Below are 24,145 nucleotides of genomic sequence, written 5' to 3' on the forward strand. Positions count from 1 at the left end.
CAAATGGTAATTACATAAGAATTCCCCTAAAATGTGTATTTTGTTTCTTTGGGATGCATCAACACAAGCACCAATAAACCTCCTAATTTCTCAGTAAATATCAGGTCAAACTAAATGAAACAGGACTATAAATAAAGTGCTTGTCACACCCTGATCTGTTTCACCTGTCTTGTGCTTGTCTCCACCCCCACCAGGTGTCTCCCATTTTCTCTTCTGAGTATTTATACCTGCGTTTTCTGTTTGTCTGTTGCCAGTTCGTCTTGTCCCGTCAAGTTGTGCCAGTGTCTTTCTCCAGTTATGACCTGTTTTGCCTGTCCTGACCCTGAGCCTGCCTGCCGTCTACTTCTGCCAACTGCTACCAGGATTACGAACCCCTGCCTGTCCTCGACCTGCCTTTGCCTGCCCCTGAGACTTGAACCATCTGCCTTACGTATCTTAGCAAACTGTCCATGACTGACCCACCAGACTCAGACCAGCTCTGCAACACTGTTTCCTCACAAGGAGCCACCATTGGAAGACACAAGGAGTTACTACATAACCTTATGGAAGGATTCCACACCTTGGTGGAAAACCATGACCATGCCATCAGTGCATTGTTGGAACAATTCAGCGGACTATCTATTAGGCAGCAAGCCACAACGAAAACCTCCCAGACTCTAAGTAACTCCGCTTCCCGGGGTGCATCTCCCCTGCCTACCCTGGCTTCCGGAGAACCCCAATTACCTCCTTCAGAGCACTACACTGGGGATCGCGAAACCTACCGGGCGTTTCTCTCCCAGTGCTCCTTCATTTTCGAGCTGCAGTCCTCTTTGTTTCCGTCGAACTGTTCAAAGATAGCGTCTCTTATAACGCTGAGATAGCATCTGGAGGATTTCGTGGCGGAAGTAAGGAAGGTGTTGTCAGGTAGAGAGGCCGCTTGGAAGCTCCTTCAACTGTGCCAAGACTCCCGTAGTGTGGCAGACTACGCGGTAGACCTTCGCACTTTAGCCACCGAGAGTGCCTGGAACCCGGAATCCCTGTTCCTTCATGGATTATCAGTGGGAATTAAGGATGAGCTCGCAGCCCGGGAGCTGCCTTTGGACCTCGACAGTCTTATGACCATAAGGACAATACATATCCACCTGTCCAGTAAAAAGCCCAGGCTCATCAGTAGGTATGAGTACGCCGGTGGGCCATACAGGGAGTCTCCCATTACTCATACTTCTCTCCATGCTATCCTGTTGTGGGGTGACCGGTCTAAATCTCTCCAGGTGCTCGTGGACTCTGGGGCCGACGAAAGCTTTATGGACACTACCCTGGTGTCGGAGCTGGGTATCCCCACACAACTTCTCTCTGTTCCCATGGACGCCAGAGCATTGGACGGACGCTCTATTGGCAGTGTCACTCACAGTACGATTCCTATCAACCTGTGTCAGGGAATCACAGTGAGTCCATGCCGTTTCTGCTCATTGAATCTCCTCATGCACCCATGGTATTGGGATTGTCATGGCTCCAGAGGCACAACCCCCTGATCGACTGGGCTACAGGTTCAATGCTGGGTTGGATCCCATTATGCCACGCGCATTGCCTCAAGGCGATGCAGCCCACCCCTCAACGTCCTGCTGTGGGCTTGGGTAAAGCCTCGGAACTCTCCGCCATTCCCGCGGAGTATTAGTACCTTCGGGAGGTTAGCAACAAGGCCAGAGCCACATCTCTTCCTCCGCATCGACCCTATGACTGCGCCATTGACCTCCTCTCTGGCACTACATTGCCTCGGGGTGGCTTTATTCGCTGTCTGGTCCAGAGACCAAGAACATGGAAGGGTTCATTGAGGACTCTTTGGGGGCAGGGATCATTCGTCCTTCTGCCTCCCCTGCCAGTGCAGGGTTCTTCTTTTTTTGGATATGGGAAGGAGACGAATGGAAGAAAGCCTTACCACAGCTAGTGGCCACTACGAGTATCTGGTTATGCCATTCGGACTGACCAACGGTCCTGCAGTGTTCCAGGCTCTGGTCAATGATGTGTTCCATGACATTTTGAACCGGTTCGTGTTTGTCTATCTTGACGACATTCTTGTCCTTTCCCCTTCGGTTCAGGAGCATGTTCTCCATGTCTGACAAGTCCTCTAGTGCCTCCTGGAGAATCAGTTGTTTGTCAAGGCTGAGAAGTATGAATTTCATCACTCCACTATCTCCTTTCTGGGATATGTCATCACTGCCGGAAACATTCAGATGGATCCAGACAAGTCGAGAGCGGTTGTGGAGTGGCCCCAACCCACATATAGAGTTCATCTGCAACATTTCTTTGGATTTGCTCATTTCTACTGCCGCTTCATCCAGGGCTACAGCACCTTGGCTTCCCCCCTCTCTGCACTCCCCTCAACATGGGTTTCGTTCACGTGGTCCGCATTTGCTGACCGGGTGTTTTTGGATTTCAAGCATCGGTTCACTACAGTCCCCATCTTAATCTATCCAGACCCATCCCATCAGTTCGTGGTGGAGGTCGACGGCCCCACTTGGACGTTGGAGTGGGGCCGTCCTGTCCTCTTGCCCTTCGAGTGCTCCATGAGTGATCAGCCCCCGCTCTTTCCTGAGCAAGAGTAAGAGGTCAACATACCCTCGGCCCAGATGTTCTTCTGCCGCTGTCGGCTTGCCTGGGAGAGAGCCCGGTTCCCCGTACCCCGGCTACCCGCTATCGTCTTGGGCAGAGGATATTGCTGTCTAAACGGGATCTGCCCCTCCGGATTGAGTCCTGCAAACTTTCCCCCTGTTTCATCGGCCCTTTCCCAATCTCTAAAATCCTTGGCCCCTCTGTTGTTTTGTCTTCTGTTGCCCTGCACCCCCCGTATCATCCTAAGTTTCATGAGTCCAAGATAAAACCTGTGTCTCATTGTCCTTTGTCTTCTGTTTCTGTGTTTTTTCCTTGTTATGGTTTTTGTTCTTGTCTCCCCGGTTACGACCTGAGGCTGCCTGCCATCTACGTCTCCAGACTATTAACAGGATTACGAACCCCTATCTGTCCTCAACCTGCCTTTTTCCTGCTTCTGTCTATTCAATAAATCTTTCAGACTTGCCTCACGAGTCTGTATATTTTTTTTATTTCACCTTTATTTAACCAGGTAGGCTAGTTGAGAACAAGTTCTCATTTACAACTGCGACCTGGCCAAGATAAAGCATAGCAGTGTGAACAGACAACACAGAGTTACACATGGAGTAAACAATTAACAATTCAATAACACAGTAGAAGAAAAAAAAGAGAGTCTATGTACATTGTGTGCAAAAAGCATGAGGAGGTAGGCGAATAATTACAATTTTTCAGGTAGAGATACTGGTGTGCAAAAGAGCAGAAAAGTAAATAAATATAAACAGTATGGGGATGAGGTAGGTAAAATTGGGTGGGCTATTTACCGATAGACTATGTACAGCTGCAGCGATCGGTTAGCTGCTCAGATAGCAGATGTTTGAAGTTGGTGAGGGAGATAAAGGTCTCCAACTTCAGCAATTTTTGCAATTCGTTCCAGTCACAGGCAGCAGAGAACTGGAATGAAAGGCGGCCAAATGAGGTGTTGGCTTTAGGGATGATCAGTGAGATACACCTGCTGGAGCGCGTGCTACGGGTGGGTGTTGCCATCGTGACCAGAGAACTGAGATAAGGCGGAGCTTTACCTAGCATGGACTTGTAGATGACCTGGAGCCAGTGGGTCTGGCGACGAATATGTAGCGAGGGCCAGCTGACTAGAGCATACAGGTCGCAGTGGTGGGTGGTATAAGCTGCTTTAGTAACAAAACGGATGGCACTGTGATAAACTGCATCCAGTTTGCTGAGTAGAGTATTGGAAGCTATTTTGTAGATGACATCGCCAAAGTCGAGGATCGGTAGGATAGTCAGTTTTACTTGGGTAAGTTTGGCGGCGTGGGTGAAGGAGGCTTTGTTGCGGAATAGAAAGCCGACTCTAGATTTGATTTTAGATTGGAGATGTTTGATATGAGTCTGGAAGGAGAGTTTACAGTCTAGCCAAACACCTTGGTACTTATAGATGTCCACATATTCTAGGTCGGGGGGGCGGAGCTGTTGGCCGAGGTTGGAGTAGCCAGGAGGAAGGCATGGCCAGCCGTTGAGAAATGCTTGTTGAAGTTTTCGATAATCATGGATTTATCGGTGGTGACCGTGTTACCTAGCCTCAGTGCAGTGAGCAGCTGGGAGGAGGTGCTCTTGTTCTCCATGGACTTTACAGTGTCCCAGAACTTTTAGAGCTTTTAGAGTTAGAGCTACAGGATGCAAATTTATGCCTGAAGAAGCTGGCCTTTGCTTTCCTGACTGACTGCGTGTATTGGTTCCTGACTTCCCTGAACAGTTGCATATCGCGGGGACTATTCGATGCTATTGCAGTCCGCCACAGGATGTTTTTGTGCTGGTCGAGGGCAGTCAGGTCTGGAGTGAACCAAAGGCTATATCTGTTCTTAGTTCTGCATTTTTTGAACGGAGCATGCTTATCTAAAATGGTGAGGAAGTTACTTTTAAAGAATGACCAGGCATCCTCAACTGACGGGATGAGGTCAATATCCTTCCAGGATACCCGGGACAGGTCGATTAGAAAGGCCTGCTCGCAGAAGTGTTTTAGGGATCGTTTGACAATGATGAGGGGTGGTCGTTTGACTGCGGATCCGTAGCGGATACAGGCAATGAGGCAGTGATCGCTGAGATCCTGGTTGAAGACAGCAGAGGTGTATTTGGAGGGCCAGTTGGTCAGGATGACGCCTATGAGGGTGCCCTTGTTTACAGATTTAGGGTTGTACCTGGTGGGTTCCTTGATGATTTATGTGAGATTGAGGGCATCTAGCTTAGATTGTAGGACTGCCGGGGTGTTAAGCATATCCCAGTTTAGGTCACTTAACAGAACAAACTCTGAAGCTAGATGGGGGGCGATCAATTCACAAATGGTGTCCAGGGCACAGCTGGGAGCTGAGGGGGGTCGGTAGCAGGCTGCAACTGGAGAGTATGGGTCTCATCTTGAGTCATAATAATGCTACTACTATTTGCATAGGCCACTATTGCTCTAAATGTCAAATTAGAAACAGGCTTTTATGTGATTTTAAGTGCCAGCCTTTTGTTGACCTTTTGCATGTTTTAACGAAATGTTAGAGTTTGTACAGTTTACCAGGTGGATAATGTTGCACTTAAAGTAATTCTGTACTGTGTGTGTCACCATGCACCATTAGACAATTACAGCTTAGTACGAATGGTGATAGTCCTGCGTTAATTCTCAAATGATTCTTGAGATTAGTGTGCCTGCAGTGTTGCCTTAAGTATAATCATCGATAACACCTAACATTATAACATCACCGTTTACATGTCTTACAGGGCATGTGGTTAGTTATTATGAGTGTGTGGTGGTATTTGTAGATGTGTGATAGATGCCTACTTGTCTTAACTGTATCATGGGTGTATTCATTCTAAATCCTGACATGAGGAACAAAATTAATACAGAAGTTCTTCTCTCACCGTAGGTGAAGTATTTGACCTCTGGGGGTAGGGTCACTAGGGAGAGATCGGTAGCGTGGATCTTTTCGTTGACGTACTGCTGGGCTCTGGTGGCCTGGAGGAAGGCGAAGAACCGAGCAGTGAAAGCGGCGATAAAGATTGAGAGCATGCCGAAGTCCAGAACGTTCCACAGCTGCTGGCTGTACTCCCTTGGCCCCTCAGTCCACAGTTCCTTACACTCAGACCACATCATCCCTGTGGAAAGCAACAAAGATGTGGATTGTGTTCATTAGGCACCAAACAGATTAAAATGTTCTGAAACTGAGCGAAACATCCCTGCAGAGGAAACAGCAACAAGAGGACTGGGTTCTGTTTGTTAGTTACGAAACTAAAGGTAAAGAGGGACTTGTCCAATAGGGACTTGTCCAATAAGAAACACACATTTTTGTTTTCTGTTGCAAAACATTTTGCTATGTCATGCCCTAATGAACATGACCATAGTGTCATTGAATCGGCTGGCAATAGTGAAACTGAAGTGTGTTGATTCAGTAACCATCTAATGTCTACCTAATGAAACCACCTCCAGGGCCCGAAAATTGGTTAGTTTGTTTATTAAATTAACTGTCTGAATCTAGCTGTACCTTTGAAGCCATTTATTGAATCACTACAGATTAAAACCTCTAACATAGCTTTTAAAAATTAATTCAGAAGATGGAACATGGTTCTAGTCTCTACATCGATTCGTTAACTCAATCTGTCAAAGAGGGAGAGAAAAAGGATGAAATGTTCCCTCCTGAGAGACCATTGATCCTGCATTTAGATGATTGGTGAATGAAGGACAGAGGACCTCTTGGGTCATGTCAAAAGGCCGGTAGTGACTCATTATAATCGCTTCCTGGTTTCTGCCATATCCGACCAAATGGGATGCATCTGCAATGCCGTCAAACTTGACCAGGCTCGATATGACGGTCGTGTTCATTAGGGCACGCAACGGAAACCAATTTAAAAAAAATTTGTAGCAGAAAATGTTCCTCTCAGTTTCAGTTTATTTTGTTCCATTTGATTCCAGGGTTGGGTTCATTTGATGCCAAATGAACTCAACCCTGGAAACCTCCCCATCCTGAGAACAGAATGGAGACTGTTGTGTAGAGGAGGGGAAAGAGAGGGTCCATTTGCAGATGTGTCACCGTAATTGGTATTTCAATCTTGCGGGAGACGCAGCGGGACTGAAGACTGCTCCTCACTAAAATCTCATCTGATTTCCCCCTCTCCAGAGAGTTACCCTATTCTCTCTCTCGCAAGTACGCACTGTCAACTGCTCGTTCAAGTTTAGGTCAGTATGGCTGCTAAACATTAAGTAAAACTGACCAGGGAAGCTATGGAAATTGAACTTAAACCTTTCACTTTTCATTTAAAAAACAAATTACTGTCTGTAACTCTACAATATACTGTACATCAGTGTTCAAAATGTGAAAAGCACAAAATAGTCTCCTGACTATTGTGCCATACAGCTGCTGTGTTTTAAATGCTAGGTTCTTCAGAGCACATTGAAAAGAGATTACTGTTCTAAATAGAGCACAATACAAAAAACAATATATGTTTAATTTCATGTGAATCTAACCAGGATAGTCCACTCAGTGACACTTGAATCTAACCAGGACAGTCCACTCAGTGACACTTGAATCTAACCAGGACAGTCCACTCAGTGATACTTGAATCTAACCTGGATAGTCCACTCAGTGACACTTGAATCTAACCAGGATGGTCCACTCAGTGACACTTGAATCTAACCAGGATAGTCCACTCAGTGACACTTGAATCTAACCAGGACAGTCCACTCAGTGACACTTGAATCTAACCAGGACAGTCCACTCAGTGATACTTGAATCTAACCTGGATAGTCCACTCAGTGACACTTGAATCTAACCAGGATGGTCCACTCAGTGACACTTGAATCTAACCAGGATAGTCCACTCAGTGACACTTGAATCTAACCAGGATGGTCCACTCAGTGACACTTGAATCTAACCAGGATAGTCCACTCAGTGACACTTGAATCTAACCAGGATAGTCCACTCAGTGACACTTGAATCTAACCAGGATAGTCCACTCAGTGACACTTGAATCTAACCAGGATAGTCCACTCAGTGACACTTGAATCTAAGCAGGACATGAAACATGCCTCTGACGCATGTCCACACCTTTCCAAGCCCTTCTAGTGCTGTCAATCCTCCACAGTACCAATACCATGTTAATTAAACAAATACATCCTCTCTCACCTGTGACCCAGACCATGATGAGGATCTCAGTCCAGCTGAATTCAGTGGTCTTGACCCGGTAGATCTGCATGGGGTGGTCAGTGACGGTCACGTTTGGCATGGTGCGGATGCCCTCGAAGCGGTCCGATGCGTTGAACAACAGCAGGCACAGGAAGATGATGAAGGAGGCGGCATGGGCCACAAACTTCATAAAGGGGCTGCGCAAAGCATTGCCCAGCTGCAGAAAATAAGAAGGATCACATTTGCACCTCAGTCATTTAGCAGATGCTCTCATCCATAGTGACTTACAATCAGTGCATTCAACTTAGGTAGGTTAAATAACCACATCATAGCAAGTAAAACCTTCAGGTGAGATCGGTGGGATGCACAGGGAGAGTTCAGTCAATAAGAAGTCTCTGGAGTAACTATGCTGCAACCACCTCAACCTATACTACAAATCAGGATAGTTAGCCAGCTAATTTGCCTACATATCCTAAAATAATGTATCTTTTTTTTTTGAAAGATAAGTTTGAAATGGGCTCAGTCTAATTTTCTCAACAACAAAAAACACATATATGTACGTTTAGCTTTCTTAATGAACCAGACAATCAACAGTTATTTCTGTTTGTTTATTAAAGCTATCTGGCTAACTCCATGAACCTGCATAGTAATATACCTGTCAGATGAAATTAGTTGGTTGTGAAGTATGGAGAAAACTATGCTACAGCCACCTCAACCTGCTTGAAATTAGTTTGTTATGAAGTCTGGAGTAACTTCACAACAAACACAAATCAATTCAGTTTAGGTGGTCGAATCAATTGACTTAGACTTTCTTTGGTTTCGTTCATGATCTATACAACTGAAAAGCTACTACTAGTCCTAATCCTATCCTATGCCAAAGAATTCCTGAAAAACAAATCGAAGTGTTCTCAAGGTGCCACCTCTAAATAAACATAGCAATAGTAATGATGCCAACAACCCAAATTGGCATTGTGCCATTAACATGCCCAGCTGTTGCTCTGCTTTTCTCCATTCCTCTTATAGCCCTCAATGATTAAAACACACATTGTTAGGCTTGGCTTTATGAGAGGGTAAACAACGTCCCTAAAGATAGAAAATGTAACACTTACATTTAATTGGAGTGTTGTGAGAGACTCTCGTTATACTACTGAAACTTAAGACCTATCCATAAACCACCTGGGTAGGGCAAGGTAAGTGAATATAAACAAACAAGCACACTACACCCTATTTATTTACCCTCACACCCCTAGACAATTTATTTACCCTCACACTCCTAGACAATTTATTTACCTTCACACTCCTAGACTATTTATTTACCCTCACATTCCTAAACTATTCATTTACCCTCACTCCTAGACTATTTATTTACCCTCACTCTCCTAAACTATTTATTTACCCCCACACCCCTAGACTATTTATTTACCCTCACACTCCTCAACTATTTATCTACCCTCACTCCTAGACTATTTATTTACCCTCACTCCTAGACTATTTATTTACCCTCACACCCAGACTATTTATTTACCCTCACACTCCTAGACTATTTATTTACCCTCACACCCCGAGACTATTTATTTACCCTCACACCCCGAGACCATTTATTTACCCTCACACCCGAGACAATTTATTTACCCTCACACCCAAGACAATTTATTTACCCTCACACCCGAGACAATTTATTTACCCTCACACTCCTAGACTATTTATTTACCCTCACACTCCTAGACTATTTATTTACCCTCACACCCCGAGACTATTTATTTACCCTCACACCCCGAGACTATTTATTTACCCTCACACCCTGAGACTATTTATTTACCCTCACACCCCGAGACTATTTATTTACCCTCACACCCCGAGACTATTTATTTACCCTCACACCACTAGACTATTTATTTACCCTCACACCCCGAGACTATTTATTTACCCTCACACCCCGAGACTATTTATTTACCCTCACACCCTGAGACTATTTATTTACCCTCACACCCTGAGACTATTTATTTACCCTCACACCCCAAGACTATTTATTTACCTTCACACTCCTAGACTATTTATTTACCTTCACACCCTGAGACTATTTATTTACCCTCACACCCCAAGACTATTTATTTACCTTCACACTCCTAGACTATTTATTTACCTTCACACTCCTAGACTATTTATTTACATTCACACTCCTAGAATATTTATTTACCTTCACACTCCTAGACTATTTATTTACCTTCACACTCCTAGAATATTTATTTACCTTCACACTCCTAGACTATTTATTTACCTTCACACTCCTAGAATATTTATTTACCTTCACACTCCTAGACTATTTATTTACCTTCACACTCCTAGACTATTTATTTACCTTCACACTCCTAGACTATTTATTTACCCTCACACTCCTATACTTATTTACTTTAATCACCGGTGGCTGTAAATGTCTGTTTTACTTTTCAATGGGAAGTTTGGGTAATGGAACCATATATATGTAATTCTATGGGCTAGAAACAATACTCTTCATATACTCTGGTTTGAGTTGAGGTAAATGAAGGGAACACAATTGGTGAATTTTGTCCCAACACTGCCTCCGTATTTCACTTTGAACTCTACAGCCTGGTTATGCTCCAGTTGATCTACCTGAGAGGTTCTGAGTGGCAGGAATGATGGTGGTGGGTGGCCTTGCATGCCAGATTTTTATCTATACTCTCTTGGCAGACATTACATGTCACATTGCAAAACAATCATCAATCAATCAAATTAAAGCGATCACATTTATTTTCTAAAGCTTTTTTATATCAGCAGTTGTCACAAAGTGCAATACAGATTCCCAGCCTAAAACCCCAAAGAGCACTGTGCAGAGGCACAGTGGCAGTGAAATACTCCCTAGAAAGGAACGAACCTAGGAAGAAACCTAGAGTGGAACCAGGCTCCGAGGGGTGGCCAGTCCTCCTCTGGCTGTGTTCTGTGGAGATTATAGCGGGGAAACTGCCAGGTCCGTTTGCGATATTACAACAAAGACGTTACGTCAAACAACGAACACCTCTGACATCATTGTACATAATTTCACGCAAGATAGAACAGCAGAGTATGTACTGTGAGTTTTTTCTCCACGATGTTGGAGGCGCATTTTCTCAAAATAAAAACAATAACAAATCTGCCAATTTTGGATTCCAACTACAAGGCCAGATCGTTCTTCAAGACGTCCAAACGTTCATAGATGACCAGCAGGGTCAAGTAATAACCAGAGTGGTTAAAGAGGGTACAACAGTTCAACATCTCAGCGTGCATGGGCATACGAGCGTTTCTGCAGTTTTGTAAACAAACATACTCCATCAACATTTCTCTGACTACAACAACAAATGGTAAGCGAGAGTCAGCGGTATGTCAGTGGACGTGGTACTCTTACCCGACTGCAAGGGGCGAACCAGTAACCCACAGCCAGCAGGGGCAGACCCAGGGCCACAGCCACCACCACCAGGCACTTTACAGCGATAGTCTGCTCCCTCAGGCCCGACAGGTTCTCATACCAGATCGTCAGCAGCTGCTGCTGGCAGTTGGGGTGTGCCACGAACTGTGGGGGAGGAGAGAGAAAACTTAAATATTACATCTCATTTCCTGTTAATGCAATCGGGAAGCAGCCTGGGGAAGCAGGGATGAGCTATATACTGTCTTTATAATAGAGCTAATAAAATGGAAAAGCAGTCTAGGGAAACAAAGAGGCTGAGTGGCAGACCTGGTTCATCCTCTACACTGCCACTCCGTTTAGTCTGGACAATGAGGATGAAAACCCAGTTCTGAATCTATTCTGTAGGCACCAGGTGGACACCAGTCATTGGTTGGTCATTTGCATTTTAAGTGGGCCTATAGTGTGTGTCTATGTGTGTGTGTGTGTGTGGGGGGGTCTCATTTAATCACATTAACAGTCTTGATCAAATCTGGGGAAATACATTACGCTCTCGTCAGCGGTGGCTGCTCTGGGAAGATTTGGGTAGGTGGTGTTCCCTGTCTGAGTAATGGAAGTTTTCAATCAAAAGCTACTGAGCCATTAATGAACTGAACAGTTCTCTTTGTGGGTTTTCTTGGCACCGTCTGCCAGCCCAGTCAATCCATAACCATTTTATAATAGCAAACGTTTGGTTATTTGCTTTGTAAAGACCTAAGACCTAACCTAGACCTACAAGATAAGAACATTAACCAGTATCAAGGGGATGTAAAAAGTTTGAGTTCCCATGTTCATTCTAATATGGGTACAAACAGACATGCAATTCCAATGTAAGAAAGAAATCATGGACAGGAGTGGTGGCCATTTCCTGGGATTTAAATGGGATTGACCCTCAAACTGTTGCTCCCAGGTACTCCAAGAAAAACTTTGAGATACAGACAAAATTAATTCTGGGTCAGAGAGAGGTGCATTGCCACCTGTAGCAAGAAACAAGCTCTATCCTCAAGTGTGCAATGTGTTCTGAATGGAACCCACTAGGTTAATGAATAACAAACATCTGTGCCTTTGGGTTTTTAATGTCATGGTTGTGCTACATCGGCTCCCCCTTTTTGCTGCAAGGCTAGCAATGACTGAATTGGAAAATATGGCCAATTAATTATGCTGTTGAATGAGGAATCGAGGCAAAGCCAGAATGGCTATGAATAAGGAGCAGTGAGTCTATTATTATCGATTCTTTGGAGAGGGAGAGCCGTGTGGCATTGGGATTTGTCAGTGTACAAAAATCATGGGACAAGAACGAGATGCAGAAGAGTTGAGGTGAACATTAACCTGCCAGTAACAGGATAAGGACATTTTAAAACACTTCATGTGAGAAAACCTGGGCAAAAATCAATAGGTAGAAACTCAATGTCTGTCAGGGGTAGCAAGCTACAATAGGTGTTCAAAAGCTCTAATGGTGGTTTGAGTCATCCTGAAAGATGTCACTTTGCCTAACAGTTTTTCAAAAGCTTTTTAAAGCTATTTATCATGATGGAATGGTATTTTATAAAATTTTATACGGTGCCAACTAATGATTCAACTTGCTATGCAACGTCCTTATGATTTAATTAATTTTATGCATTGTCTAACCTTTCGAATCCCATTTTACAAGCTAACTGTAATGGCATGTTTTTTGTTTCAGTTGTCTGAAGTACCAACTAAAGATTCAACTTGCTGTACAACTCCGTTTTCAGTTAATCCTTTTATTTTTTTATGATTCATTTAACCTTGTGAGTCACACTGACATGCAAATCTGTTTTTCAAGGGCGCCCTGGGCAACAGGCAGCAACATAAACACACGTACAAATAAACTATAATGACAATATAACAGGGTTGGGGAGTAACGGATTACATGTAATCAGTTACATGTAAGGGATTTTTTAAAAAACAGTTAATGTAATCCGTTACGTTACCAGCAAAAATATTGTAATCAGATTACAGATACTTTTGAAGAACTAGATGATTACTTAGAGGATTACTTTTAAATACAGAAAGGATGTTTAACACGTCTCTGTTTTCTCAATGACATTCAAATCGCGTTGAAAAACGGCACAAGTTTAAGGTGGTTCCACTTGAGCGAGTCTGAACACAAGTCAGGGACCAGTATGATGACACACCAAATGTGTTTGATGGATCGTGTGAAAAGAGCAGGAATAGGCTTTTGTAGGCTACAGTCCAACCTATGTCTTCCAATGTTGCAACTGCTGTCAGCATTCAAAGATGATCCAATTTGAATAAACGCTAAGGTTTAGGATGACAGCAGTGTCTACGGCGATATGGATACCACTTATTATTGATATCTACCAGAGCGCATTGATGTGAATCACACTGCTGCTCTCTCCCTTGGCTATTTGCGCCTTACGGATTGTGGTTGTTGAGGATGGCTGTTCACAAATCTTAATGTGTATTTGAACACAATAATGGTTGAATTCAAGAAGTTTAAGCTGCCTATCAAACATTGTTTCTGAAACCAGTGGACAGCTAGTGAAAAATGCCCTCCTGCAACATCTAACTGACACATGCTCAAACTTGCACACTTCTGATAGACTTAAAGGGGCTATCTGTAGTTGCTACATCCATTTTTGGACATCATTTAACCGTATTATTATATGTAGTAGAAAGCGATGGGTTAGAAGAACCCTACATAACCAACCCATAAAGTAAAATTTAACATCCATATATATGGCCAGCTATGTAAACTTTAACATTGATTTAACCTGCAATAGATGTCGTTCAATTGGTAACATACAATTTTGTCTTCTTCTAATGCCTCTTAAGGTGAAAGTAATCTAAAAGTAACTGCATTTAATCAGATTACATTACCGAGTTTGGGTAATCCAAAAGTTATGTTATGGATTACAATTTTGGACAGGTAACTAGTAACTGTAATGGATTACATTTAGAAAGTAACCTACCCAAGCCTGACAACAAAAATCATAAAGTCACAGTGATGACACCAAACACTCAGCATCATTAACATAGCAAGTGCACACAGAGCCGGATGATATATTGACTGGAAAAGTTGGAAAAGTTGCAATTAACAAAAATTGCTTTCACCAATTATATGCATTAACCCTAGATATCTATTTGTTTGAAGCCACCGCGCAGCCATCTTGGTACTCCTACTCCAGTGTAAAAAATAATATTTTGGACGATATAGAAATTCATTTCTTAATGTCTACATTTGTTTTCCTTATATTCCTTAAAATCTATATTTTTAGAGAGTAATAATGTTATTGTAATACATACCATTTTGTCCTTGAAAGATTATATTGAAAGATTGTAGAATTCCTCCTTCTGAGGAGTACCAATATGGCTGACCGGTGGCTTCAAAGCCTTTCACTGGCCAATACATAGCATAAGCAATCCAGGGTTTATACACATCGTTTGATTTTAAATGCGCCCACCAGAGGGCAATGCCGCCCCTATTTCGATATAATTTTTGTTTAGGTTCCACCTCCGAAGAATGATGCAGGCAACACATACATATTCACGAATTGGGGGAGGGAAATAATGTTGTAATGACTTCCACCTCGAGTGATCGAGAAACATCAACAAATAGGAAATTGACCTAACCTTAGCTAGCCATCTTATTAACCTTATCTAACTAGCTGTTGTTGCGGTCTTTTTTCAAACTACTCTGTATTCAAAGGATTAGCCAGCTGACTAAACTAGTTCTACTTGAGTTTTCATTAGCATAATAGGGAAAACTTCACCACAGATGGAAACCAGTATCTTTGACTTCATCATCTATTGTTATCTCCAAAGTTTTGGCATCTTCCATAAGAGACTGTTTTTCTACATTATAATGGACATGGTGAAACTGGCAGGCTTCAGCTGCGGTACAGCAAAGCCAAGTCAGCCGTGCTCATGGTTCTCACAGGGGAAGTGAAATGATAGGCTACAATTACTTTGCTCATGATGCATTTCGCAAATGACATGTAGCAACACCCTGAGTGCCTCAGACACAAAACACCAATACAAATGTTACAACAGAACAGCAAAAATAGATAAACAAGTTCCTTGAATGTTATTTTGCAGGTGGCTGTTCATTTAAGCAATAAGGCACGAGGGGGGGGGGGGGGGGGGGGGGGGGTATATGGCCAATATACCACAGCTAAGAGGTGTTTTTACGCACAATGCAACACGGAGTGCCTGGACACAGCCCTTAGCCTTGGTATATTGGTTGTATATTGGCCATATACCACAAACCCTGAGGTGCCTTATTGATATTTTATAAACAGGTTATCAACGTAATTAGAGCAGTAAAAATAAATGTTTTTTCAAACCCGTGGTACATGGTCGGATATACCACGGCTGTCAGCCAATCAGCATTCAGGGCTCAAACCAAAAAGTTTATAATATAGGATAGACGCTGGCTGCACCAATCAAAGCAATGAAGCAAGTAGTGAAGCATTCATGTTGGGGCGATGGGGGAGCATGGATGCGAAGTGCAATCATACCATTTATGAAATGTATATATTTATATTATTTATTGATTTTAATACAGACTAGCTAAACAAAAAGTAGGTTGAAATGTATAAATGATCCATGTTAAATTTCTGTAAAAAAAAGTAGAGGTGAAAAAAAAACATACGTCCCTGCACCCCCTATTTTAATTTGCTCCACGGCTCAGGCGGCCAAGTGTTGGCTACGGCGAAAAGCTGTTTGGTTCAGTTGAGACTTGCAAAGAGGAAGAACTTTGCAGGTGTTTCTGATTCATAAACAGTGCCATGCTGGTGGGTGGTAACATTCAAATAAAACCCAGCCCTGGAAAGAAACGTAGACTGAAAAGTATTAGCCGTCATATCATATGGGAAACATACGGCATTGCCACAGAAAAAAGTCCCCACTTCAAGCCCAAATATATCACACTCAGTGGTGGAAAAAGTACCCAATTGTCAAACTTCAGTCAAAGTAAAGATAACTTAATTGAAAATGACTGAAGTAAAAGTGAAAGTCACCAGTAAAATTCTACTTGAGTAAATGTAAACAAAAATATTAGGTTTTAAATGTACTTAAATATCAAAAGTAAATGTAATTGCTAAAATATACTTAAGTATCAAAAGTAAAAGTATAAATCATTTCACATTCCTGTCACGCCTACTCCCACTCCCACTCCCTCTCTCCGGCGCTCGACATCGCCGGTCTACTGCACCCTATTCAGTAGATGACTGCGCGAGGTCTAAATGCAATCGACGTGCCAACAACCTTTCCTTAGACATGCTCATCGCAATGGCCATCCATCTGGACAACCTTCTTCGGGAGCGCCGGCACCTCACTCTCCTCGCCCTCCTCCTTTGTTCGTTCTGAGGCAGATCCTGAACCCATGGAGGTAGGGGCCACACACCTCTCTGTGGCAGAGCAGCGTCACCGGAGACAGCTGGGGCTGTGTCCAGATGGCGGCCAGAAGGGGCACCAGCTTCAGCCGTGTCTGGTGCCTTCCAACACAGGGTCCACTGGGGCGGAGAGGCGGCCCCGTGATCACCCATCTCCCAAGGTAGACATGAGTATTCCATCATCATAGTTCTGCCAAACCCTTCCTAGGTTCCATGTCAGTTGAGAGTCTTGTAAGTGCCCTCCAACCTATCATTCCGTCCCCCTGTATCATTGGCTCCGTGTTTTGGGACGTATATGTGGACATCCGCCAGGCTCTGGAGAGGGAACCCTTGCCTGCTACCTGCCCTCTTGAGCACATCTACGTCCCCACAGGGGTAAGAGACTGACTGTTGACCTGGGCGCACACATCCCTCACCGCTGGACACCCAGGTAAAACCTGCACCGTTAAATCCATCTCTGCAAAGTACTGATGGTCCACCTTTGCGCAGGACGTCGCCCGCTTTGTCAACTCCTGCTTCGTATGTGCCCAAACCAAATATCCCCGGGACACGCTACAGCAGGGAAACTCCTTCCCATGCCTCAGAGGCTTTGGTCCCACCTGTCCATAGATTTTTTGACTGATCTCCCTCCGTCTGATGGTTTCACCACTATTATGGTTGCTGTGGACAGATTCTCTAAATCCTACCATTTTATCCCTCTCTCTGGTCTCCCTACCCACCTTCCAGGTTGCTGAGGCACACTTCCAGCAGGTCTTCAGGCACTATGGCCTTCTAGAGGACATCGTCTCCGACCGTGGCCCACAATTCACGTCGCGGTTATGAAGAGCTTTCTTGGAGAAGATGGGGGCCGTGGCCAGCCTCACATCCGGGTACCGGCTTCAGTCCAGCGGGCAAGTGGAGAGGACCAACAAGAGGAAGAGGAGGTTCCTTAGGAGTCACTGCCAGGACCGGCAGGGGGAGTGGGCCTGGTTCCTTCCCTGGGCTGGGTACACCCAGAACTCACTTTGTCACTCCTCCACTTGGCAGACTCCCTTCTAGTGCGTCCTGGGATATCAGCCGGCCCTGGCTGGACCCTGAGCCAGACCGAAGCCCCTGTGGTGGATGAGTGGTTCCGTCGCACAGAGGAAGTTTGGAACACTGCCCACGTGAGGCTAAAGCATGCCGTCCACCGCCAGAAGGAGCAGGCGGACCACCACCGAAGTGAGGCTCCAGTGTTCCATCATCGTGATCGTGTCTGGCTCTCCACCAGGAACCCCCCCGTTCTGCCTGCTTGCCAGAAGCTGTAGGTCCAAAGGGCGCTGTTGTGTCCTGGACCCCAACATCCTGGACCCCAACATCGTCCGGGATTTTCCATCTCCGCCATCCGGACCGGCCCTCTACTCGCCCTCGGGGCTGTACTCCTGGCCAGCATCGTCCTGCGGCTGGAGCTGCACGTTGATGGGGGGGACTGTCCCGCCTACTCCCACTCCCGCTCTCCGGCGCTCGGTGTTGGGGGTCTACTAACTACCGGTCCAGGCACCATCATTACACACACCTGCTCCACATCATTACGCACACCTGGACTTTCTTATCACCTTGATTACGCTCCCTTTATTTAGCACACAGTAGCCACAGTTATCAGGCAGCATTGGTTTTGTTCAAGTTCAGTACATTTCTCTTGTTTTGTTTATCTGCCTTGTTCATGTTTATTAAACTCACCTTCTGCACCTGCTTCCTGACTTGAAGTGCATACGTTATAATTCATTATATTACGCTAACGAGATGGCAAGATTTTCTTGTTATTTAAATTTACGGATAGCCAGGGCACACTGCAACACTCTGACACAATTTACAAACAAAGCATTTGTGTTTAGTGAGTCCGCCAGATCAGAGTTAGTAGAGATGACCAGGGATGTTCTCTTGACAAGTGTGTGAATTGGACCAAAAATGTTCTTTTGGGTGTCAGGGAAAATGAATGGTGTAAAAATAACATTATTTTCTATAGGAATGTAGTGGAGTAAAAGTAAGAGTTGTCAAAAATATAAATAGTAAAGTATAGTACAGATACCCCCACCTCCCTGGCCAAGACCCTTCTCCCCCGATTGTCCGGGCGGCCAGTTCTAGGAAGAGTCTTGGTGTTTCCAAACTTCTTCCATTTAAGAATGATGGAGGCCACTGTGTTCTTGGGGACCTTCAATGCTGCAGAAATGTTTTGGTACCCTTCCCAAGATCTGTGCCTCGACACAATCCTGTCTCAGAGCTCTATGGACAATTCCTTCAACATCATGGCTTGGTTTTTGCTCTGACATGCACTGTCAATTGTGGGACCTTATATAGACAGGTTTGTGCTTTTCCAAATCTTGTCCAATCAATTGAATTTACCACAGGTGGACTCCAATTAAGTTGTAGAAACATCAAGTATGATCAATGGAAACAGGATGCACCTGAGCTCAATTTCGAGTCTCATAGCAATATTGTTTGAATACTTATGTCAATTTCTGTTTTAATTTTCAATAAATCTGCAAAGATCTCTAAAAACATGTTTTGCTTTGTCATTATGGGGTATTGTGTGTAGACTGCTCATGATTTTTAAAAATGTAATCCATTTTAGAATAAGGCTGTAACAAAATGTGGAAAAAGTTAACGTTCTTAATACTTCCCGAAGGCACTGTAAATACTATACACCACTGATCATACTTTGACTAAAACAATGACTTATTGACTTCAATTGTTGTGCACCCTCATGGGTAAGCTCTGTTTATCGTCTTTAAGTTGCAAAACAGTGAATTTCCACTTATGGGCTTTTAACATATGGAGCAAATGGTCTTTTGGCAAATAAATAGAGTGACTTGTCAAAAAACAGCTTCACCTTAACATCAGTAAGGAGGTGATTGTGGACTATAGGAGAAAGAGAGGAGAGCAAGCCCCCATCCACATCGACAGGGTTGTTGTGGAGCGGGTCGAGAGCTTCAAGTTCATTTGCGTCTACATCTCTAAGGACTACATCTCTGGTCCACACACACCCGCACAGTCGTGAAGAAAGCAGCGTCCCTTCCCTCTCAAGAGGCTGAAAAATTTGTCATGGCCCCTCAGACCCTCAAAATGTTCTACAGCAACACATTCGAGAGCACCTTGACTGGCTGCATCACTGCTTGCTATGGCAATTGCACTGCCCTCAACCGCAAAGCACTACAGAGGGTGGTCCGGACGGCCCAGAACATCACTAGGGCCGAGCTCCCTGCCATCCAGGACCTCTATATAAGGCATCAGAGGAAGGCCCAAAAAATTGCCAAAGTCTTCAACCACCCAAGCAATAGACTGTTCACTTTGCTACTGTCCAGCAAACGGTATGGCATCGGCTCTCGGACCAACAGGCTCAGAGATAGCTTCTACCTCCAAGCCATAAGACAGATAAATAGTTAAATGAATGGTTACCCGGACTATCTGCATTGACACTATGTTACACTGACTATGCACACTCACAAGACTGTATATACACTCACTCACACACACTACACTGACTCAAAAGATTGTTGTAGAACTGTTGTATTCGGTGTGACAAATATGTGACAAATACAAATACAATTTCATTTGATTAAGCCCAAAATCACAGTGGCTGTGCCAAGGCATCTGCCACAGAGATTTGTATTACATCATCTGTAGTCTGCAACAACATTTTGCTGGATAAAATAGATCTTTATGTGTTCAGTCAATCAGGGCATTCTATCTGTGTTCATGGCACAGCTAGGTCACATCTTGGCGATGTCAATCATGGCATTCTATCTGTGATCCTGGCACAGCTAGGTCACATCCTGGGAGGTCAATCATGGCATTCTATCTGTGGTCATGGCACAGCTAGGTCACATCCTGGGAGGTCAATCGTGGCATTCTATCTGTGGTCATGGCACAGCTAAGTCACATTCTGGTGAGCTGGATCCAGATGACTCAATGTTCCTGAGGGGAAACGTGGCACACACAATCAGGATTCCCCTCCATGTGTCCATGTGTTAGAGTGTGAAGAGCGCCAGCTCCAGTTTGCATCTCTGCTGCAGATTAGGAAAATGTAATTTAGGGGCTTGCGAAATAGCAAAGCGCTCCCTCAGGCTGGATCCATTGACAATAGGGAGAGAGGATGTTGCTTGCAAATGTATTTCTCAAGTGGGAGCCTGAGGCTGAGAAACACTGTAAACGCACTACACTGCTTATGGGATTTGGCACTACCTCAAATGCCTCCTTATCATTCTGATGTGGTGTTAAGAATTCCACCTGGTTGCTTAAAGAGATTCTCTGGTACTTCTGCATGCTTTTTAGCCAGTAGTTCTTAAAGTAGCATACTATGTCACATACACTATATACACAAAAGTATGTAGACACCCCTTCAAATTAGTGGATTTGGCTATTTCAGCCACACCCGTTGCTGTCATGTGTATAAAATCAAGCACACAGCCATGCAATCTCCACAGACAAACATTGGCAGTAGAATGGCTTTACTGAAGAGCTCAATAACTTTCAATGTGGCACCGTCATAGGTTGCCACCATTCCAACAAGTCAGTTCATCAAATTTATGCACTGCTAGAGCTGCCCCGGTCAACTGTAAGTGCTGTTATTGTGAAGTGGAAACGTCTAGGAGCAACAACGGCTCAGTCGTGAAGTTGTAGGCCACACAAACTAACAGAATGGGACCCGTCGAGTGCTGATGTGTTTGCCCCGTAAAAATCCTTTGTCCTCAGTTGAAACACTCACTACCAAGTTCCAAACTGCCTCTGGAAGCAACGTCAACACAGAAAGTGTGCGTCGGGAGCTTCATGACATGGGTTTCCATTGCCGAGCAGCTGCACACAAGTCTAGGACCAACATGTGCAATGCCAAGGATCGGCTGGAGTGGTGTAAAGCTCACCACCATTGGATTCTAGAGCACTGGACACGCATTCTCTAGAGTGATGAATCATGCTTCACCAACTAGCAGTCCAATGGACGAATCTGGGTTTGGCGGATCCCGGGAGAACCCTACCTGCCCCAATGTATAGTGCCTATAAAGTTAATGTAAAAGTTAATTTAACCCGTAAAGTTAATGGTCTGGGGCTGTTATTCATGGTTCGGGATAGGCCCCTCAGTTCCAGCAAAGAGAAATATTAAACGCTCCAGCATAGAATTACATTTTAGACGATTCTGTGCTTCCAACTTTGTGGCAACAGTTGGGAAAGGCCCTTTCCTGTTTCAGCATGACAATGACCCTTGCACAAAGCGAGGTCCATACAGAAATGGTTTGTTGAGATCGGTGTGGAGGAACTTGATTGGCTTGCAGAGAGCCCTGACCTCGACCCCATCAAACACCTTTGGGATGAATTGGGATGAATTGGAACGCCGACTGCGAGCCAGGCCTAATCACCCAACATCAGTGCTCGACCTCGCTAATTCTGGTGGCTGAATAGATGCAAGTCCCCACAGCAATGTTCCAACATCTAGTGGAAAGCCTTCCCAGAAGAGTGGAGGCTGTTCTAGCAGCAAAGGGGGGACCACCTCCATAGTAATGCCCATGATTTTGGAATGAGATGTTCGACGAGCAGGTGTCTACATACTTTTGGTCATGTAGAGTATGTGCAGATATGTGCACCACGTGATTGCGCTCACTCGCTCGGCTGTGTGTGTATCTTGCTAGCTGTCACTCAAATGGCAAGGGGCTGAAGCTCATTGGCTAGAACTCAAATTGCTACGGGGTTGGCCCACGTGGGAGAAAATGGCTTAGCACAGCTTCCAGAAAAAGACTCACTTTTAAACTAGGGATTTTGTGGCTATTTTAGTGAAGACATTATTTCTGCTCATATATTATGCATGTATGAACTACACATTGACACATCCAGCTCAAAGTGTGAGGTTTAAAAATACTTAGTAGTTGCCAAAGTTCTGGAGCAAGTCTTTAATAAATGGTGCTTTCTTGGCCAGGGCCCTTATGTAGCAAGCCTTTCAGAATAGGAGTGCTGATTCACGGTCAGTTTTGAATAAGATTACATGGTGTAACGATGACGCTGTGAGTCAAGAAGCAGGTGCAACGTTTAATAAATCAACAAACATGAAACGAGACAGCGTAACAGTGGCGATATAGCATGAACACAGGACTGATACCGACTGAGGAATGAACGTAAGGGAGGGACAGATAAAGGGGAGGTAATGATGAAGGTAATGGAATCCAGGTGTGAATCATAATGATCTGCAGGTGCGCGTAGTGATGGATGCCAGGTGTGCGTACTGATGAATCCCAGGACCGGTGGTTAGTACTGTGGCAACGTCAATGCCGGAGGGGAGGAGCAGGAGTAGACGTGACACATGGACAGGGGGGCCTGATCCTAGATCAGCACTCTTACTCTGAGACACTTAAACCATATGGCCCTAGGCTTACTTGAAAAGGAAAAGTCAATCTCAATGGGACATCCCTGGTTCAATAAAGGATACAAAACAATAATATAAAAAATCCCTCAATCATATTAATATGTTATTATCCATTTCTTCTTCATAAAACAGTACAGTGCCAAATCAGATTGAGGCATCCTCTAAGTTTCATAACATGACATCTGAACCATCACCTGGTGGCAAGGAGACAACATCCTTTACCATGGTGGATGAGGAGACAACGTCCTTTACCATGGTGGAGGAGGAGACAACGTCCTTTACCATGGTGGAGGAGGAGACCATCCTTTACCATAGTGGAGGAGGAGACAATGTCCATTACCATGGTGGAGGAGTAGACAATGTCCATTACCATGGTGGAGGAGTAGACAATGCCCTTTACCATGGTGGAGGAGACGACAACGTCCTTTACCAAGGTGGAGGAGACAACATCCTTTACCATGGTGGAGGAGGAGACAACATCCTTTACCATGGTGGAGGAGGAGACAACATCCTTTACCATGGTGGAGGAGGAGACAACATCCTTTACCATGGTGGAGGAGGAGACAACATCCTTTACCATGGTGGAGGAGGAGACAACATCCTTTACCATGGTGGAAGAGGAGACAACATCCTTTACCATGGTGGAGGAGGAGACCATCCTTTACCATAGTGGAGGAGGAGACAATGTCCATTACCATGGTGGAGGAGTAGACAATGTCCATTACCATGGTGGAGGAGTAGACAATGCCCTTTACCATGGTGGAGGAGGAGACAACGTCCTTTACCATGGTGGAGGAGGAGACAACGTCCTTTACCATGGTGGAGGAGGAGACAACGTCATTTACCATGGTGGAGGAGGAGACAACGTCCTTTACCATGGTGGAGGAGGAGACAACGTCCTTTACCATGGTGGAGGAGACGACAACGTCCTTTACCAAGGTGGAGGAGACAACATCCTTTACCATGGTGGAAGAGGAGACAACATCCTTTACCATGGTGGAGGAGGAGACAACATCCTTTACCATGGTGGAGGAGGAGACAACATCCTTTACCATGGTGGAGGAGGAGACAACATCCTTTACCATGGTGGAGGAGGAGACAACATCCTTTACCATGGTGGAAGAGGAGACAACATCCTTTACCATGGTGGAGGAGGAGACAACATCCTTTACCATGGTGGAGGAGGAGACAACATCCTTTACCATGGAAGAGGAGACAACACCCT

The 24,145-nt window shown here is 44.6% G+C and overlaps 1 protein-coding gene across 1 annotated transcript in view; it reads right to left on the minus strand.

Moving 5' to 3' along the window:
• Positions 1 to 24,145, minus strand: part of LOC139366020 (short transient receptor potential channel 3-like) — a 54,615-nt gene that overhangs the window by 12,953 nt on the left and 17,517 nt on the right. The window contains exons 4-6 of the mRNA XM_071103099.1: positions 11,140 to 11,304; positions 7,740 to 7,956; positions 5,482 to 5,715 (exon numbers count right to left, since the gene is read on the minus strand). Coding sequence (XP_070959200.1) covers positions 5,482 to 5,715; positions 7,740 to 7,956; positions 11,140 to 11,304 — 616 coding nt within the window. The remainder of the gene's footprint in view (positions 1 to 5,481; positions 5,716 to 7,739; positions 7,957 to 11,139; positions 11,305 to 24,145) is intronic.

The sequence above is a fragment of the Oncorhynchus clarkii genome, chromosome 14, assembly GCF_045791955.1.
Source record: "Oncorhynchus clarkii lewisi isolate Uvic-CL-2024 chromosome 14, UVic_Ocla_1.0, whole genome shotgun sequence".
Taxonomy (NCBI): domain Eukaryota; kingdom Metazoa; phylum Chordata; class Actinopteri; order Salmoniformes; family Salmonidae; genus Oncorhynchus; species Oncorhynchus clarkii.